This window comes from Protopterus annectens, chromosome 10.part0 (assembly GCF_019279795.1).
Source record: "Protopterus annectens isolate FY-2018-M chromosome 10.part0, PAN1.0, whole genome shotgun sequence".
NCBI classification, from domain to species: Eukaryota; Metazoa; Chordata; order Ceratodontiformes; family Protopteridae; genus Protopterus; species Protopterus annectens.
Window position 1 is genome coordinate 1287996798 of NC_056744.1, and position 19708 is coordinate 1288016505.

General features: G+C 40.8%; 1 protein-coding gene across 2 annotated transcripts in view; it reads right to left on the bottom strand.

Annotated features, from left to right (window-relative positions):
- Window positions 1-19708, bottom strand: part of BEND5 (BEN domain containing 5) — a 639378-nt gene that overhangs the window by 235005 nt on the left and 384665 nt on the right. Inside the window, exon 6 of one of the 2 annotated variants that reach the window (XM_044085980.1) lies at window positions 4376-4540. The exons of the other annotated variant lie outside the window; for it this stretch is intronic. Coding sequence (XP_043941915.1) covers window positions 4394-4540 — 147 coding nt within the window. The 3' untranslated portion in view covers window positions 4376-4393. Of the gene's footprint in view, window positions 1-4375; window positions 4541-19708 lie in introns of those variants that run through there. 2 annotated transcript variants of the gene reach the window in all.

Here is a 19708-nt window from a genome sequence, read left to right on the forward strand (position 1 = left end):
CAGTCATGACTGCAACAGTGAAACACGATGAACATCTGCAAAAATCAGAGGCTGAAATGAAAAAAATTCTGGCTGAGCATGAGGCTTCTCAAGAACATGTTTCTAAAAATAGTAAAGTTAGAAGACAGAGCACACAGAGAAAATCTGAGATATTGTACTGCACCCAAGCAAATGGAAGGAATAAACTGGTGTATGCTCCAAATCTGGCCATGAGAAGTTAGCCAAGATCTATAACAGAAAAGATGCAAACATACCAGCAGGAAAAGATGTCCCTTACAAAACTGTGGCAGAAGGTAAAAGTATTAAAAACTGGGGATAGCAGGGTGTTTGTGGAGCATGATTACTCAGTATACATTGGCAAAACAGAAGCAAATGTATCTTAGCAATCAGGGAATGCGGACAGGCAGGTATGAGATTCAAACCACTGGATCAAGCTGTCTTCAGAATATATTTTTCCCTGTTGGATTAAATACATTTTTTATGCAAAAGAGGCCAAGGAAGAAATACAGTTTATTCAACAAAGACTGAGCCAACAGAAGAGGACTTTGCTTCTCATTCTAGTGACGATAACAAAGCACATAGACAGACCTCACTGGTGAAACATTGTTCGTAAATGCTTGAGAGACAGAAAAAAGGAAAGAGTTGACTAGAAGAATCAAGAGTATTGTGAACTTGAACCAAAGACTGGTGATTGAGATGATCAGGAAGACCAACAGTACAGACGCAGTAAACTACACGACTATGAAACATAATTCCCACTGGACATAGAAAAAGACATAAAATATGGCTTTGCAAGAAAAAGTTGACAAGAAAGACTGGAATTTTGTTGACAGTGCTAAACCGGTGGGAGAAACTTAAAGCATACTCCCAACTTTGTGTCATTAATGTTCAGGAGGACATCAAGAAAAACATTTGTTGCTCTTATTCATAAAAACAAAATGAAACCAAAAACAGAAATGAACAACTCCACTTTAATAATGGAATAAAATCCCCAACGACTAAGCGCTTTCAACATTAATTTAGTCTTACGTTCAACTAAGGCTTGGTGACTAAATCCATGGCATATTGAGCAGTCTTCCAGTAGATGTAACGGGCCTAAGCAATACACACATAGTGAATGACCATCTGAATTACGCATTTTTTTCTTACACTTTTGACATTTTTTTTTTAAATGGAAGCGCCCTTTCCTTTATCTGTCATATCTACAGAAAAAGAACAGCAGCACACAAAATACAACTGAAAATTAAGATAAGGAAATTTACAGTTAAGTACTACCAGCAGTGATAGGCCAAGAATATCCAACGGTAGAAGGTATCAGTACAGATGTCTACCAACTATGGTAGAAAAGATTTCACCAAACTGAAAAAGGGAGCAAAAAGAGAAAATGCAGAGTAAGGAGTTTCTAAATCTAATATAAGAGACTAACGAAGAGAACAAAAGAATATAACAGTTATATAACTAAAGAATTTATAAAATATAATATAATTGTACTTAGCTCAAGAGATTTGGCAATGCATCTGACACTGGAAGCAGCAAACGAGTTTGAAGGTAAAATGGAGAGGTTCATTATGGGTAGGGAGAAGAGCTTAAGAGTTTTTGGTCCTCGTGGGCTGTAGTACGGCCGTGTCTGTTCCGATTTTGGAACCGAACCCCACAGGTCAAGGAAAAAGTGAAGATTGACTACATCAGATCTTTTTTGATTTGTTGAGAGTGGATACCCCCAAACCTGTGCAATTATTCTTTCTTGGGAGCTGCCTTCCAGGAGCCCCCACCCCTGCTTCTTGGACACCATACATGTTCTGTAGGGTCCTCTGTGCGAATCCCTTGGTAGATCCAGCTGTGGTGCCCATGATCTAGAAAACGGTTCATACTGGTTATTGCTCCCAGTATTCTCCTGAATGAGAAAGCCGAGTGTTTGACAAATTTGGAAAGAAAGTTTATTTTGCTGCCTCTCTGGTCTTCATGGCAATTGTTTATTACTCAGATGACCAAATTCCAGACAGGTCTCATAGACCAGTTAGTAGGAAAGATTTGGGAGGTGTCTTATGCTGACCTTAGGATAAAAACTCTTGGAACTCACCCATACATTTAGTTAGGTGGCATAACTATTTATTAATCATGGAGATTATGCTATGGATGTAGCATCCATGGTGGTAACTATGACTTTGTTGATCAGGAGACATAGCTGAATGTAGCTGCAACCCCTGTCCAAAGATGTCAAAGCACATCTCCTAAAATGCACCCTTAAATAAGAAGCTGTTGTTTGGGCATATTACTAGTGAAGTGTTTAGAAAAAGGGAAGGGAGCAAAAGTTATTCAGTGTTAAACAGGATTTTTACCCCCACCCCTCCCCGCTATGGTATAGTAGGGATTACTCCTCACTGCCAGGTCCTTACTGCTGTAGGCAAGGTTGAAGTTAAGCTAGCAAAAGATAAAGATAAAATGAGGTTATACAAAAAAAATGGGAGGGAAAGCAAGGGAAAGAATTGGGGAGCAAATGAGCCTTTTTACAGCAAGGAGTAACCTTGACTGCATAATCATCTTCTCACCCCCCCCCCCCCACTTACAAACCATACCCCAGCCCACGCTCCCACCACAACCCCAATCCCAAACTACTTTTCTGGAAGACTTGTAACCAGTTTGACAGATAAATGCCATAAAACCATGTCAGCTCAGAAAAAGACTTTATCAGGACCTAAAATGTACATACAAAACTGTACCTTGTAAACGTCTCAATTGTGTGATTTTGACATGTGCAAAGCAGCTGACTGAACTCTTTTTAAAGTGATAGTAACCTTCAGTAAGATGAGATGCAAATGCATATGTTTAAATAACTGTCATTGATGAAGCCCAGCATATCTATACCCATACTAAATGAATATTAAATAGAAAAGTGACCACTTTATAGTTTTGCTATGCCTAACTTGAGCAGTCGTAATAGAAATAATGTCATTAATACCAGGCTCAGAGGGTGTATTTAATAAAAGTTACCTACGTAATTTGTGGTCACTGCTGTCTTCCCAACAGCTGCCCCTATGTGAGATGTTTTAAAAAAATGTTTTTTTTAATTAGCACATTTAGGTGTGTGTTTATAAAAGGTATTGTTCATTTTTTCTTTGTGCCGTATAAATATTCATAAATTCTCTGGTTTAACTGCCTTTCTGTTTTCCCTTGTGTACAAAACCTTGCAAGAAAGGCAGTTTCCCAAGTAAACCCCCACCTCTGCTTTAGTGATTACATACATCTGGACATGGTATTGTTCAAGCATAGGTTGTACCTGATGCGTATGGACCCTCACTAATAATATACTTACAATATTTACAAGCCCCACATTTATTAATTTTCCTTTGGCTTTTGAGTTGTGTTTTATTTACATCTACTTTACTTCTTTCTAATATGATTTTCATGTTCAAACCTTGCTTGAATGCAGTGTTTGGCAACTTCCCACATGTGTTGGTGTACATGCTAATGGTACCCTTACAATTCCTGTTTAATAATATTTAATATTGTGCACGCTGCACTGTAATTTAAACTGGGAATAATTATAGGTTTGGAAAAATCTTTATTCTTATGATTTGTAATACAAATTACTGTTTTACATCTGTTATATATAAGCAGAGAAAAGTCTTTAGATCTCCTTTTCCTAATTTCTTTAGCTACTCTTTCTGCTAAATTCATTAGATAATGTCTGTCAAAGAACATCTGTTTCATTTTTACAGGTTCTTGTATAAATGTGCTACTGTCATTAACCAACCTAGGTAGTCTGATCATTTGGCTTTTTTCAAGGTTTTTCTTTTGCCAGATAGGCGAAAATGTACCTTTTCTATAAATATGCAGGTTTTAGATGCTTTGTAGACAAATCTCAAAATGGAAACTGCAGTTCCAAAAAGTTAAAAAAAAATAATCATTACATCTCGCCTCCTGATTGCAGTAAAAAATGTCATAAAAAAAATCTTAAAATATTACTTGAAGTGTTTCATTTAGGGTTAAAGATCACAAAATCTTTCACACTACCATGAAATAATAATTGTATGTACCAGGGTAGACATGGCTTCTATCGCTGCTCCCTGAATTTGAAGGTAGAATTCACCCTCAGAGTAAGAGTAATTATAATCAAGCACGCACACTGCATCAATTGTTCCTCTAACATGTCAGTGTTAGTGAGTTTACTGTTTTTATAATTTCAAGGAACCATTTCCAGTTGCCTGTTTCACTAGGTATAACGGTGAATACATTTTGTACATCAACAGTTACAGTGAGGGCATCCTTCACATGCTCAACCTTACTCATGTTGTCTTTTAAAATAGAGTAGCCAGTTCCAAAGAATTAAAGTGAAATATATCAAAATTGATTTTATGGGAAAAAAAAGGATTACCTTGAGGTTCGATAATTTTCAATTCATGGATCCCCTGACATAACCCTTCTTCTTTGTGCAGGATGTAGACAATTCATCTCGAAACATTGCTAAAATGTTGAATCGTCCTGCTTGGTGGAGTTGTAATTGCGCCTGTCCCTCATCTGTTTGGAGCATCTGAACTGTCTGCATGCCACAATAAAACTACTTGAATAAAACCGAAAACCTGGGAGCTGAAAAAACAGTCTTGTCTCTTTATTGTTACACAAACATTACATCCTTTTGTCCTGTAAGCCAGACTTCATCAGAATAAAGAAACAGGCATAGTATCGCTTTTACACACACACACACACACACACACACACACACACACACACACACACACACACACACACACACACACACACACACAAAGTTCCAAATATTATTGGTCAAAATCAACATGAGATACAGAAACATCAGTTAAAAATCAATTAAAAAACACACCAATCAAAATAAGCAATCAAAAATGCTAAAAAAGTTGCAATCCAACCATAGTAATTGTCCTATAGTGCAGTGGCTATAAGAAATATTTAAAAAACTGTACCATCCGTAAAAAGTTACATCATACCTCGAAACAGTACTTGCATTAAATATTAAAACCTTGAGTGTTAACTCCAAACCACACAGTATTAGGGCTCATGTTATTAAAAGACACAGGTTATGAATGGTACTACTCGAACCACTACATGCTTTCCCAAAAACATGCAAAACATATAAAGTTATTTATAAATAAACACTGTATAAGAACATGAAAGAATTACAGAAAAAGTACCGCTAAAACGTTCATATGAAAAATAAATGCAGTATTTGATATAATTCATGTGCAAAAAGTTTATAAAATTAAATTTTCAACCGAAGAATACTGTTAATGGAAACCAAATCATTCAGAACGCAACCATTTGTAGAACTTGTGTTAATGGAAACCAAATCATTCAGAACGCAACCATTTGTAGAACTTGTTTTAAGCTGCCACCTTAATTCCTTTAGTTCCAGTAAATCCTTCCAAGGGCCACCCTTCCCATCCTGGACAATGTTGACAACAATATACAGTTTAAACCTATGGGAACGGGTCTACTTCATTTGCCTGGCAACTCAAATGACTGACACTCATTTGCCTGACAGCTCATTTGCTCGACAAACTTTCTAGGTGGGGGCTAGCCCCACACCCAACTATATATAACAACTCCTCCGCAGCACAACAGTGGGGAGGGCAAATCAGTTTTGCCCTGATTACTTTTTGTCGAGCAAATGAGCTGTCAGGCAAATGAGTGTCAGTCATTTGAGTTGTCAGGCAAATGAAGTAGACCCATGGGAACACATAGGCTTAATACGTTTGTACAATGCTTTACGCTCATCTGTCCTGCTGATATCGTACATTTGTTGACAAATTTTTGCCCTCAAAGGTTTCTCAGTTTTCCCAATGTAAAAACTAGTACAGTCTTGACATTGTACGATGAATATCATGCCTACGCTTAAGCAATGGCATCTTTGGCTCAATATTACCTCACCAAAACCATGAATTGAAAAGGAAGCCCTTCCAGTATGTGCCAGCATTGCTAATGGTGCCCACAATTCCTCATACTGAAACATCCGTGGGTTATCCCCACGTTTTCATTCAAGGTCTTAAAACAAATGTCCTTTTTATACCCAAAACTGGGGGAAGAACCCAAAACCTGGACTTGTTCCTGAAAAAGTATTCTAGTTTTTAGCCACCATAGATCTAATGACAGAAAAATCAAGGTTATAAGTGAGAATTAAAGCCTTATTGTATCTAACTGTGCCAACTTGTTGTTCGCTCTTAAAAGAATTATTCCCCTTCACAATTAGGGGATAAAAATTCTCCTGTTCACGTTTAATTTTGACCTCATCAAAAATAACATAGATAAAACTGGATGGGTAACTGCATACCTCAAACATCATTTTGAGTTTGTTGCTCTCTTGTTCAAAAATTTCCTCCTGTGAAGCATGCTAATCTAACAACTTGGCCCTTAACCAGTGCTTTCTTCTGATGTGTCAGATGTCAACTACTGAAATGTAAGGAGTTTGTTTCCATTCGGCCATAAGTAGGTTGACAAAAATTGTGGCACAAGCTTCACCCACCATCACACCTGTCTGTTTTCTAAATAGCTGCTCCTCGAATAATAGAATCACGTAACAGGCAAGTTAGACTCATGAAGCTGATAAGGGTGGTAGGTTGGTGGTTATGGATACCAGTGATGCTTGACATGTTATATGGTGACAGTACTGAAGAGGTCTCAATTAATCAAAGAAGCATAGCTTACCAAAGAACTGATATGTTGTTAAATGATTTTTTGGCATAAGGCTGTATCTCTGTAAGAAAGATCACAAATTTATTAAACGTCATCAACCAAAGGACCCCTACCATTTTTGGAATTCTGAAGATACACAAGAATCTTGTTGACCCACCCTTGATTCCAAGAGTGGATACAATTTTTTTAAAAACTTTTGCTACAACTACATTTATTGACCATCAACTTAAGGAGGTGGATGACATAAGGTGTACTTGTACATGGATTCATGGGATTTTTTTAAAGAGAATTTCTAAAGTTTTGTACTGTGACAACCTCATTTTTGTTACTGTTGCCCCCCCCATGGAGTTGGCCTTGAGTGATTTTACAATTTTTTGTTGAGTCATTAGTAATCTTGAACATGAAAGGATCAAACGTTTGAGGGATTTGATGAAGGGACAGCTATTTAGAAAACAGACAGGTGTGGCAATGGGTGCTGCTTGTGCCCCGATTTTTGCCAACGTAGTTATGGTACAATGGGAACATACATTTGTTTTTTCATCCCCTTTTAAATATTCCTGATTATTGTATGGTCATTACTTGGATTACATTAGAATTTTTTGGACTGGTAGTTTAGAGAAGTTAAATGAATTTTTGATTACTTGAATGGCACTTCAGCGTTTCTGGATTTCACTATGAACTTTCTTTTGAACAAAATAAGTATTTGAACTTAACAATTTAAAAAAACAGAGAAAGTTACTGCTTTGAATCCAACATTTATAGGAAGCCAACTTGTTCTAATTCCTGGTTACATTTCAGTAGTTGGCATCTGACACACAAGAAGAAAGCACTGATTAAGGGCCAAATGGTTAGATTAGCATGGATGATTTCACAGTAGGAATTTTTTTTTTTTTTTTTACAAGAGAGCAACAAACTCAAAATGATGTTTGAGATATGCAGTTACCCATCCAGTTTTGACAATGTTATTTTTGATGAGGTCAAAATTAAACAGAAACAGTAGATCTTTTATCCCCTAATTAGGAAGGGGAACTTTAATTCATGTAAGAACTTGCAACCAGTTGGCACAGTTAGATACAACAAAGACTTAATTCTTATCTGTAACTGATTATTTTTGCTATTAGATATGCAGTGGCTAAAAATTGGAATATTTTTTCAGTTAACAAACAATTCCAGGTGTTGGATTTTTCTCCCAGTTTTGTGTACAAAAAGGATATTTGTTTTATGACCTTGACTGAAAAAGTGAGGATAAAGTACAGTTTTGTACCTACCATAAATGTAGATGTTCGAGTGCTAATACAGCTGCAGTCATAACAGATGGGTTTTCCTGCCGTCAGGCGGGTCCTCGGTCGGCCGAATTCCAAAGTCTAGGTCCGGCGTCGGTTGTCGTCGCTTCTTCCCTGACGTCAGTGTGACAGGGGTATAAAAGAACCAGCCAACGCCATTTTCTTCAGTTTTTCTTGCCCCAGATGTCAGGTGCCCCCAGAAGGAAGGCAATACATAAATTTATGTAATAATGCAATGCAGTATAATCAAAAAACAGTAGTTGCAAGCAAATACACCATAAAAGAATACCCCAATCAGGTTGTATGAGGAGGTGTTAGCCATTAGGCCTGTCCCAGAGGGAAAGGAGGGAGGGAAACCTGGACTGCAGCTGTATTAGCACTCGAACATCTACATTTATGGTAGGTACAAAACTGTACTATGTTCATCGTGCATACATCTGCAGTCATAACAGATGGGTAGAATACCAAAGCTAAAATAGGGGTGGTAGGCACTAGGTGGAACTAGGAGGAGCCAGGATGCCCTGCAAAACTGTAGTGGCAAAACCTGCTCTAGATTTGGAGTATAAAGGCAGGTGATAGTGCTTGGAGAAAGTATGCACAGAACTCCAAGTGGCAGCTTCCAAAATATCTTTGGTAGGAACCCCCCTGAGGAAAGCTGCAGAGGTAGCTGTGGCCCTTGTGGAGTGAGACCTGATGCCTGCAGGTACAGTTTTACCATGAAGAGAGTAACAAAAGCGTATGCAGTGGGCTATCCATTTTGAGATTGTCTGTTTGGAAATAGGCTTCCCTTGAGCCCCTGTAGCATAGGACACAAAGAGTTGCTCTGATTTTCTGAAAGGCTTTGTTCTGTCCAAATAATAATGTAGTTGCCTGTGAATGTCCAAGGAATGTAGTAGTCTCTCCCCTTTGTTTTGAGGATTGGGGTAAAAGGTAGGTAAGTGGATAGCCTGATTCAAGGCTACCCTGGATACTACCTTTGGCATAAAGGAAGGATTGGTTCGTAAGGAAACTCTGTCCTGATGGAAAATGATGAAAGGCTGCACAGCCATGAGGGCTTGTAGTTCCGAAACCCTGCGAGCTGAGGTGATAGCCAGCAGGAAGGCTGTTTTCCAGGACAAATATTGTAGTTCTGTTGAGGCGGCTGGCTCAAAAGGAGGCAAAGTCAGTTTCTCTAGAATGAAATTGACATCCCAAGCAGGCACTGGTTGTTTCCTTGGGGGTTTTATATTCTTAGCCCCTCTGAGGAACTGTCTTAAGAGGGGGTGAGAGAATAATGGAGGATCAGTGTTGTATTCTGCAGAAATGGCTGAGGCATGGATTTTGATGGAAGAGAATGAAAGTCCACTGCTTAGCATCTCAGCTAGGTACTGTAATATTTGAGGTAAATTCAGTATTCCAGGGTTCTGGCCCTTTTTCTCATTCCAAGCACAAAACCATTTCCATTTGGCGGAGTAGGCTTTTCTAGTAGAAGGTCTTCTGGCCTCCAAAATGACATCCTGTACCTCCTTGGAGAGTAGGGTCTGTTGTGATTTTAAGGAATCTTCCATGCGGCTAGATTGAGTGTTTTCAGCTGACTGTGAAGAGTTTTTAAGTTGTGCTGAGTCAGTAGAAGAGGCATAAGAGGTAGGATCCATGGTGGGGAATGAGTCAGGCTACTCAGGAGTGGGTACCAGTGTTGCCTTGGCCAGTCTGGAGCGATGAGAATCATCTTTGGTCTGTCTGCTCTGGTTTTTAATAGAACTTTGGGCAGCAGAGGAAGAGGTGGAAAGGCATAAACTGTCATTGCTGTCCAACTGAAAGAGTCCACTTTCCAGGCCTGTGGATGAAATGTCCTTGAGCAGAATTTTGCCAATTGGTGATTTCTGTGGGAGGCAAAGAGATCTATGTCTGGCCTTCCCCATGCTTGAATTATCTTTGAAAAACTTGAGGGTGCAACTTCCATTCGTGTGGATCTGTCATATTTCTGCTTAGGTTGTCTGCCAGCGTGTTTTCCTTGCCTGGCAGGAACTGTGCTTGAAGCTCGATTTGCAATTCTAGAGCCATGTTCCAAAGAGACATGGCTAGCCTGCATAGGGGGTATGAATGGGTTCCTCCCTGTTTATGTACCACATTACTGTGGTGTTGTCTGTCCTTATCAATAGCTGGCCTGGATGCAGCAGGTCTTTGAAAGCTATAATAGCATTTATCACTGCTAGCATTTCCTTTTGATTGATGTGTAGGTGCTTTTCCTTTTGGGACCATCTGCCCTGAATGCACCGATCTGTCATGTGCGCCCCCCAGGCATAATCCGAGGCATCTGTTGTGATGATCTGACTTGCTTGAGGCTTGCAGAATGGGAGACCTGTGTTTCTTTGGCATGCTTGAGCCCACCACAGAAATTCCTTTTGAAGACATGGAATTAGTGGTATTATTGTTTCCAAGCTGTGGCTGTCCTGAGACCATAGGTTTTTCAGGTACCATTGAAGTTTCCTCATATGCAGCTTTGCACATGGGATTAGTAGGATGCAAGATGCCATGAATCCCAGAGCCTGCAGGATTTTCCTTGCAGTCAGCCTGGTGAAAGTTGCCAGTTTTCTGAATTATTGAGTTAGTTGCCCTTGTTTCTCTGTCGTGAGGTAGGCCATCTGGGTGTTTGTATCCAAGTTGGCACCTAGGAAAATTATTGTTTGAGAGGGTATTAGCCTTGATTTCTTTTTGTTGACTGTGTATCCCAGGGAATTCAACAACCTTATTACAAAAGCCAGATGTTTCAGAAGTATGTGCTTGCTGTCCGCTTGGATCAGGCAGTCGTCCAAATATGGGTATATTTGTATCCCTTGCAGTCTGCAGTAGGCAATTACTGATGCCAGGCATTTCGTGAACACTCTGGGCAGTAGATAAGCCAAAGGGCAATGCAGAGAATTGATAATGTGTTGAACCTGCAAGAAATCTGAGGTATCTTCTGCAATCTTGTCTGATTGGGACATGCAGGTATGCCTCCTTGAGGTCCAATGTTACCAGCCAAGACTCCTTGCCCAGCATGGGAAGAAGCTGCTGTAATGTGAGCATCTTGAATTTTGGCACGAGTAAAAATGTGTTTAGGATGGATAGGTCCAAAATAGGTATCCAATCTTTGCCCTTCCTTGGTACCAGGAATAGTCTGGAATAAAAACCTTGACCCTGTTCTTGTGTAGGTACCTCTTGAATAGCTTTCATGTCCATGAGATCTGAAATTTGTTTTTGTGCCTCTGCCCTTTGATTGTGTGGCAGGATTGGCATGCCTCTCATTTTTGGAAGGGTGTGAAAGTGGAATCTGTAGCCACTGTCTATAATGTCCAGGATTCATTTGTCTTTTGTGACAATATGCCAATTTTTTGAAAATAATGCCAGTTTTCCGCCTAAAGGTGCTGCCATTTGAGCCTTGCTTGGCATGCAAAGGGGAAAGTCATTGGTTCTGCTTTCTGAATGGCTGTGAACTATCCTCACCACTTCTTTGGGTAGGTGCTTGCCATTGTCTGCCTCTAAACCTTGAGATTGCCCTCTACCCCTCGGGCACCTGTATCTACCTCTTTGGGGTCTGTCCGTGGCTGGAAAGGACCAATTTTTTGAAGGCCAATTTCTACTGAAACGTGGAGGTTGTACCTGTAGGAAATCTTTCACTGTTTGCATTGATTTTGCCTTTTCCTCCATTTTCTTTAATACCTCCTCAGCTTTAACACCAAACAATACATATTTTTGCAGAGGTGCATCCAGTAATTTAGCTTTGACATGATCTGGTAAGGTTTGCTCTTTGAGCCAAGCATGTCTACGTATGACTGATCCTGTAACAGCAGCTCTACATGAGGCCTCTAAAGCATCAAAACCACATTGCAAGGTATGTTTACCTACTTGTTCTGCACTATGCATCAAATCCTGCAACTCCTTCAAAACTGGTTGTTCAGGTTGTGACATTTTGCTTCTCAACTGTGATAACAGAAACTGTTGGTACTTTAACATATGGAACTGGCAGTTTAATGCCCTCATGGATAAGGTGGCCGAGGTGTATACCTTTTTCCCCCACCTTTCTAAAGCTCTGGAATCCCTCTTTGAAGGTAATGGATTTTTAGCAGTGGAGGCCTTAATTCCCTTGGGGCCCTGTGAGATAGTTTCTGGGTCAGCCGCATGGCTTTTGTATAGGAATTGGTGTGAGTCAGGAACCCAGTAATACCTGTCAGGCTTGACTGGGGCTGGAGATAAAGAGTCTGGGTTGAGGCAGGACTCCAAATACACATCATCAAGGATATCTAAGACAGGAGGAATAGCCAGAGGCCTGTGCTGAGGGAGCAAGAGAAAATCCCTAAGCCTTTTCTTGGAGTCTGTGTACTCTTGGCCTTCTCAATGGAAGTGTTCCCTCAAGGTATGCAAGGTTTCCCCAAAAGAGTAATCCTCGGGGGGGGGGGGGACAGAAGGAATGGACTCCTCTGCATCAGAATCTTCAAAAGGGCAGTATGAATGTTCCTGGTCATCAGAATGTTCTGAAATAATGGAAGCCTGGTCCGAGGAGGGGGATTCTTCCTCCACTCTGGGCCTTTATTCCGGGGGGGGGGGGTCGAGAACCCCTGATAAGTGTAATTAAGTCCTCAGCCATTTTGAGCATCTGCTTTTTAGGCATGGGGCCTTGAGAAGGGCCCTGTGGGGTTTGTTTTTTAGAATGCATGGCTGTCTTAGACTTAGTGAAAGCCTTGATGGAAAAAGAAGAGGAAGGCCTGAAGACACCTTGAGAGGAGGCATACCTGTCTAAACTCTGAGTTTCACCGCCAAGAGTGGCTTCGGTATCTGTAGTCGGGATGTGGGCCGAAGAGCCTGCGACCTCGGGTACAGAAGACACCGCCAATGAAGTGTCGTCGGTAGTCAGGGGCTGCGTAGGCGCCTCGCTGAGAACCGGACCACCCGTAGTCGGCTTTGGCGTGGTGTCGGTAGAGGCCGCGGACCTCGTGTGTCGGTCCTTATCTTTGCGTCTTTTAGTCAAAACTGGAGTCGGAGTATCCGACGACATTATGTAGTTAAATCTTTTGCCAAAATAGTGCTGGGCGAACTCCGCCCGACGCTTAATGGTGCGTTTGTTGAATGTAGCACAAAAACGACAGGCCGAGACGTCGTGGTCTGGGCATAAGCAAGGAATGCGGAGGGAATGAAAATCCTTATGTGGTATTTGCTTCCCACATGAAATACAATTATTAACTTTGTCTGACATCGGTCTGAGGCAAGAAAAGTTTCCCCAACGGGGTACTTAGCTTTCAAGAAGACTTCGGTTGCAAATATTCGTAATCTCAGGAGCTGGCCGACCGGCACTTGCGAACTGCTTCTGCTTCGGGCACAGCGCGGCAAGAAAGACTGAAGAAAATGGCGTTGGCTGGTTCTTTTATACACCTGTCGCACTGACATCAGGGAAGAAGCGACGACAACCGACGCCGAACCTAGACTTTGGAATTCGGCCGACCGAGGACCCGCCTGACGGCAGAAAAACCCATCTGTTATGACCGCAGCTGTATGCACGATGAACATCCCATGGGTGTTTCAGTATGAGGAAATGTGGGCACTATAAGCAATGCTGCTCACATATTATAAGAGTCTTTCTTTTCTATTCATGTTTTGCTGAGATAAAATTGAGCCAACGATACCATTGCCTAAGTACAGGCGTGGTATATGTGGCACAATGTCAAGACTGTCTCAATTTTAACTGAGAAAAAAAAATAATCAACATATGTATGATATCAACACAATGGACAAACGTATAATGACTATGAGTTCCCATAGGTTTAAATTTTATATTGTTGACAACATTGTCCATGATATGAGGGGTGGCCCTTGGAAGGATTTATTAGAACTAAAGGAAATAAGGTGGCAGCTAAAAAACAGTTCTATAAATGGTTGGGGTTTGAATGATATGGTTGCCATTAACAGCATTCTTTGGTTAAAAGCATAGTTTTATTTATAAACTATTTACAAACGAATTACGTCTAATATTGTGTTTTTTTTCTAGCAAACGTCTTAGGGGTGCTTTTTTCTGTATTTCTTCCATATTCTTGTACAGCGTTTATTTATGCATCACTATGTAGGTATTGTATATTTTGGGAAAGTATATAGAGTGGTTCGAGTAGCACCCTTCATAACCTGTGTTGCACACTGTCTTAATAACATGAGCCCTAATACAGTGTGGTTTGGAGCTGACACTCAAGGTTTTTAAATTTAATGTAAGTACTATTTATAAGTATGACGTAACTTTTTATTGATGGTACGTTTTTTAAGGTATTCCTTACAGCTATTGCACTACAGGACATTTATTGTTGGAGTGCCAAATTTTAGCATTTTTGAATGTTTATTTTGATTGATGTGTTTTTTAATTGATGTTAATTTTGACCAATAGTATTTGGAACTTCATTTGTGTGGGAGAGGTAATTTTGCTATAAAAGAGTCATGATTCTTTACTCTGATGAAGTCCAGCTAACAGGACAAATGTGCTTAATGATTGCATAACATGAAAGAGACAAGATAGTTTTTTCATCTCCTGGATTTTCTTTAAATGGAGGAACTCCCAAAAAATTATCCAAATTAGGCACATTGTTGTGCGATTCATAAGACATCATTAGATGTATGGAAACCAAGGGTTTGTGTATTCTTTGTCTTCACTCTCTTTCACTTGGTCAGTTTTGTTTTTTTGCACATCTCTACAGTGTACATTTTATAATCAGACCTTAAAGTACTTGTCTTTTACTGGGAAAAATATGACGGCTTGCACCTGTCACCCCTGGGCTTTCGGATATTGGCAAAGGCTCTTGCTACCCCCATAGTGCCTTTTTTAGGCAAGGCTCAAAAGACAAACCCACCTCCATAGGTATCACAAGGGATAAGAAACTAAGAGTAATGCTACTCAACGCCAGAAGTCTAAACCTCAAGATGCACGCACTCGAAACTCTCCTTAGCATGGAGAACATCGATATCTGTGCAGTAACAGAAACCTGGTTCAGGGCTCCCGAGAGAACCCCAGCACTACCAGGTTATACCTCATACCATGCTTTTCGGCCCCAAAACTTGGACCGAACCACAAAAGGAGGGAGTATCGATATTCATCAAAGATACCCACACCTCCAGGTTGGTGGCAAAGCACGAAGCATCAGAGACTATCCATGTGCAACTAACAGTGGGTAAAACTGCCTTCCAGTTTATAGACTGCTACAGACCACCCTCCCAAACCCAGTAACCCCACTCGGCCTTCCTGAGAACACTGGAAAATATGAAGGTCTCTCCAAACACCATTATATTGGGTGACTTCAACTACCCAAACATAGACTGGGAGAATTACTCTAGCTCCAACACCCTAGCCCAAAGGTTCCTAGAATTTATAAACTCAAATGCAATGGAACAACTTGTTACCACTCCCACAAGAGGGGAAAACATACTGGACCTGATCATCACCAACATGGGGACTCTATGCTCCAGACCAGAAGTGTATCCCTCACTGGTAAGATCAGACCATAAACTAATCTCACTGGATATTCACATCCCGACCCCACCCGCTGCCCAAAAAACCACAGTGAAAAACTTCTCTAAAGCAAATTTCACACTCCTCAAAACTGAGGTGGAATCCTTCAAAGCCCCGGCCTGTGGAAAATACGGCCCAGACCACAGAATCCTTTATAAGCATTCTATGAACACCTTCAGGAATGCATGGATCATCGATCCCAAATAAAACCAAGACCCAGTTCTCCAAAGGCAGGCGTCCTGTCTGGTGGACCCCAGCCATAAACAAACTATACAATAGAAGGAGGAAGCTACTAAATGATAGAGCAAAATCCCAAAAGGGAAGGCATCACTGATCAGTATTAGCAAAAACTACGGGCACACATAAAATTGTCTAAGGCCAGCTTGAGAGAAAAATTGCACAGGACACTAAGGATAATCACAAGGCTTTCTTTAGTTATGTTAGGAACCTGGGTGGTAATTCCCAGATATGCTCAAAATTAGTCCAAAATGACAAAAAAATACACGAACCCACAGACATTGCCAACATCCTAGCTGACAGGTTCAGCGCAAACTTCTCCTCCCCTCCCACCAAAGGGCAAATATCTATCCCAGCAGAGTGCTGCCCCTGATATCTCAGATGCTCAGGTAAGAGCCGCCCTCTCCAAAGCAAAAACACAGCATCAATGGGACCAGATGGTGTCCCGGGCTCGTCCTACATGAACTCCAAGAAGAGCTAAACCCAAACATAAAACTACTGTTCAATCTCAGCCTTACTGCAGGATATGTGCCCAAAGAGTGGCGTGCAGCAACAGTGGTCCCTCTCCATAAAGGTGGTGCCTCAACGGATCCTGGAAACTATCGCCCATAAGCCTGACTAGCTTGGTCTGCAAAGCTATGGAAAGGATCATCATGGACCTCATAAATAAAGATATTGGGGACCTACAAACACTGGATCCTACCCAGTTCGGCTTTGTTAAGGGCAGATCCTGCCTCTTAAACCTGGTTGATTTCTTTGAAACAGTCACCAAGGCCATTGACGAGGGAAGGTGGTCCACACAGCCTACCTGGACCTCACAAAAGCCTTCGATACAATACCCCACTTGGGCATTATAGATAAGCTCACCAGCTTAAATATAAACCCCTATGTCACTAGATGGATTGCAAACTGGCTCAAGGACAGAATCCACATGGTTAGAATTGCTGGAGCCATGTCAGACTCCAAACCAGTTACAAGTGGTGTCCCACAAGGCTCAGTCCTGGGACCTCTGTTGTTCGGTATATATTTCTCGGAGGTACAGGCCAACACGGAATGACTGTGGCTGACCAAGTTCGCAGATGACTGCAAACTGGGCACCATAATCGACTCTCCAGCCGACACAAGCATCCTCCAAAAGGGCCTCATAGAAACAGACAACTGGTACCAGAGCCATGGCCTCAAGCTAAATGCCAAAAAGTGTATAGTCATCCCCTTTGGCAAAACAAAGTGCCCACAAATTACCACATAGGTGGTAATCCATTAAGTACAGAAGAAGTAATTAGGGACCTGGGGACCCAAGTTGATAGCAGTCTCTCATTTGACAACCACGTGGCCAAAGTGGTTAGAAAAACATTTTATATAGCCCACCTAATCATGAAGGGATTCACATCTAGATCAGGGGAGGTCATCGTGCCTCTTTACTCATCCCTCATCAGGCCCATAATTGAGTACAATGCCCCTTTTGGGATGTACCTTACCAGACACCTGCAGCAACTGGAAAGACCCCAAAAGTACCTCACCAAGAGGATCAAAGGGCTCAAACAGATGCCATATGCTGCCCGGTTAAAGAAACTCCAGCTCTACTCAGTGGCATACCGCCTGTTCAGAGGCGATCTGTGCCTGACGTATAAAGCCATGTCCAACCCGGAATTAATGGACATTCTGCACCTCAGAAAATCCAAATCCCATCGAGCTACGCACTCGAGAGACTTGAACCTCAGCACTGAAATAAATAGGACATGCTGGAGGGACAGATTCATAACCCAGAGGCTCCCTTCACTCTGGAATAAAATCCCAGTCCAGGTTAGGCAGAGTCCCTCATTGACTCTCTTCAAGAGGAATCTTGATGAGTGGATGGGAGATCGTAGGTTTACCCCGGGTATCACTTCTGTGTCACTGTTAGACAGAGGCACAGTATACTAACCTCGAAAAAGGGCATAGCAAAATAAATTTAAAATGGGTGGCGAAAGCCAAACACATTCTGGCTAGGCTTATAAATGCCCTAGGGCAGATAGCCTAGTATGAACCTATGAACTTGCAGTTTGTCCATCTTCTTGTTAACTCTCATCATAATAGCCAATAATTCAGTTCCAGTTCTGTTGTGTATATCTGTAATTTCTTGATAATATATAGAATTGTTTGCAATTCCAAAAGGTATCTTTTTGTTTGCGGAATAGCTAGAAGACTGTCATATTTTCTCAAGAGTGTGGGAGACAACCAAAGGCAGACAGGGTCCTTCAAATCTTTTCAGGAGAGTGTAGACTTCAATTTGCTAAACTTCCAGATGTTGTGACCTTTCCGCCAATGTTAAAAGATCAAAGAGACCTTAGTTTACCCCATCCTACAAGATCTCTTTGCACAAGGCATGTCACAATTAGTACTCTCAAAAGAATAAGAATAAATGTTTTTATTCAATACTCTTTCCTGTCCCCACAAAGGAAGAAACTTGTAGACCCATCCTAGTCCTATCAGAATTCAATGCTGTCCTTAAAATTCATAATGCTAATACTTCAGCCCTTTTTACCCCTCCTGTTTCCCAAAGCCCTGGGGGTTACCCTAGACCTGAGGGACTCCTGCCTACACATTTCTGTCCACAGGGACCTTGTACTTCCTCAAGTTCAAAATAATTCAATTTCATGGACCACATGTGTTTCCTCAGGTTCAAAGCTGGGGCTCAGATTAGCAGCTTACTTCTCTACTGTTTAGTTTAGCTACTCTTCCTAGGTTGTTTACATTGTGCCAGGCTCCAATGATTTTCTTTTCTTTTTTCAGAACTAAGCGGATTTACATATACTCATACCTAGGTGACCGCCTCATTGGTGTCATTTTCCCAGGAGGAGGTCAGCAAGGACCTTTCCTTCTCCATAAGTTTTCAGCTTTCTGAAATTCATTCTTTTCGTCATACAGGGTAATCTACAGAAATATTTACTCCTTCTAGCCAATGAGAGAAATGTGACTGCCAGGGCATGCCTCAGAATGTGGAAATAATGCCTAATACCATCCTGATGGTACCACTGGCTAGGCTACTGTCTTTCTTTTTTAATTTCTCCAAATGTTTAGGGTCTCTTATACCAGGACAGGAATGGTTTCCAAATAAGGGTACAGCTAAAGTTAATGAAATTAGTATTGCTTTAAGTCTTTGATATTGAGATTGTTCTAATTTCAGCAGTTGTGGTGGGCAGAGAATTACCTCCTTCTATAGTTCATATGGAGTTGTGTGTATTATATATTTCCTTTATCTGCCATATCTACGGAAAATGAACAGCAGCACACAAAATATAACTAAAAATTAAGATAGGGAAATTTACAGTTAAGTACTACCAGCAATAGTAGGTCAAGAATACCAAAGTCTAGAAGGTACCAGTACAGAGAAAAGAAAACTGTATAATGAAGTCCTACCAACAATGGTACACAAAAAATACCAACGGTATAAAAACATATATATATATATATATATATATATATATATATATATATAAAGCTCTTTTTTCCCCTTTTTTAAAGCTTTTTTTTTAAAGGGGAAATAAAGTCTACCAACTATGGTAGCAAAGACTTCACTGAAGTGAAAAAAGGGAGCAAAAAGAGAAAATGTAGAATAGGGATTTTCTAAATCTAATATAAAAGACTAACCAAGAGAAATAGAGACTACAACAGTTAGATAATGAGAATTTCTAAAATATAATTGTATATATCTCGACAGATTTTGGCGACATGTCTGAGGAAGTGGCAAACGAGATCCGAGGTAAAATGGAGAGGATTATTATGGGGAGGGAGAAGAGCATGAGAGTTTTTGGTCCTTGAAGGCTTTAGTACGGCTGGGTCTGTTCCAATTTCAGAAATGAACCCCCATGTCAAGGAATAAATGAAGACTGACAACATGAGATGTACCTCTTTTGAGCCTACAAATGCCTCCCCTTCTTCCCATCTGATGTACACCTTTACTCTTGTAAAGGTTTCCAAAAAGGTTTCCTCAAATGAGCCTTCCTCTGTATATAACAAAGGAAAAAGTGAGTTTTGAGTC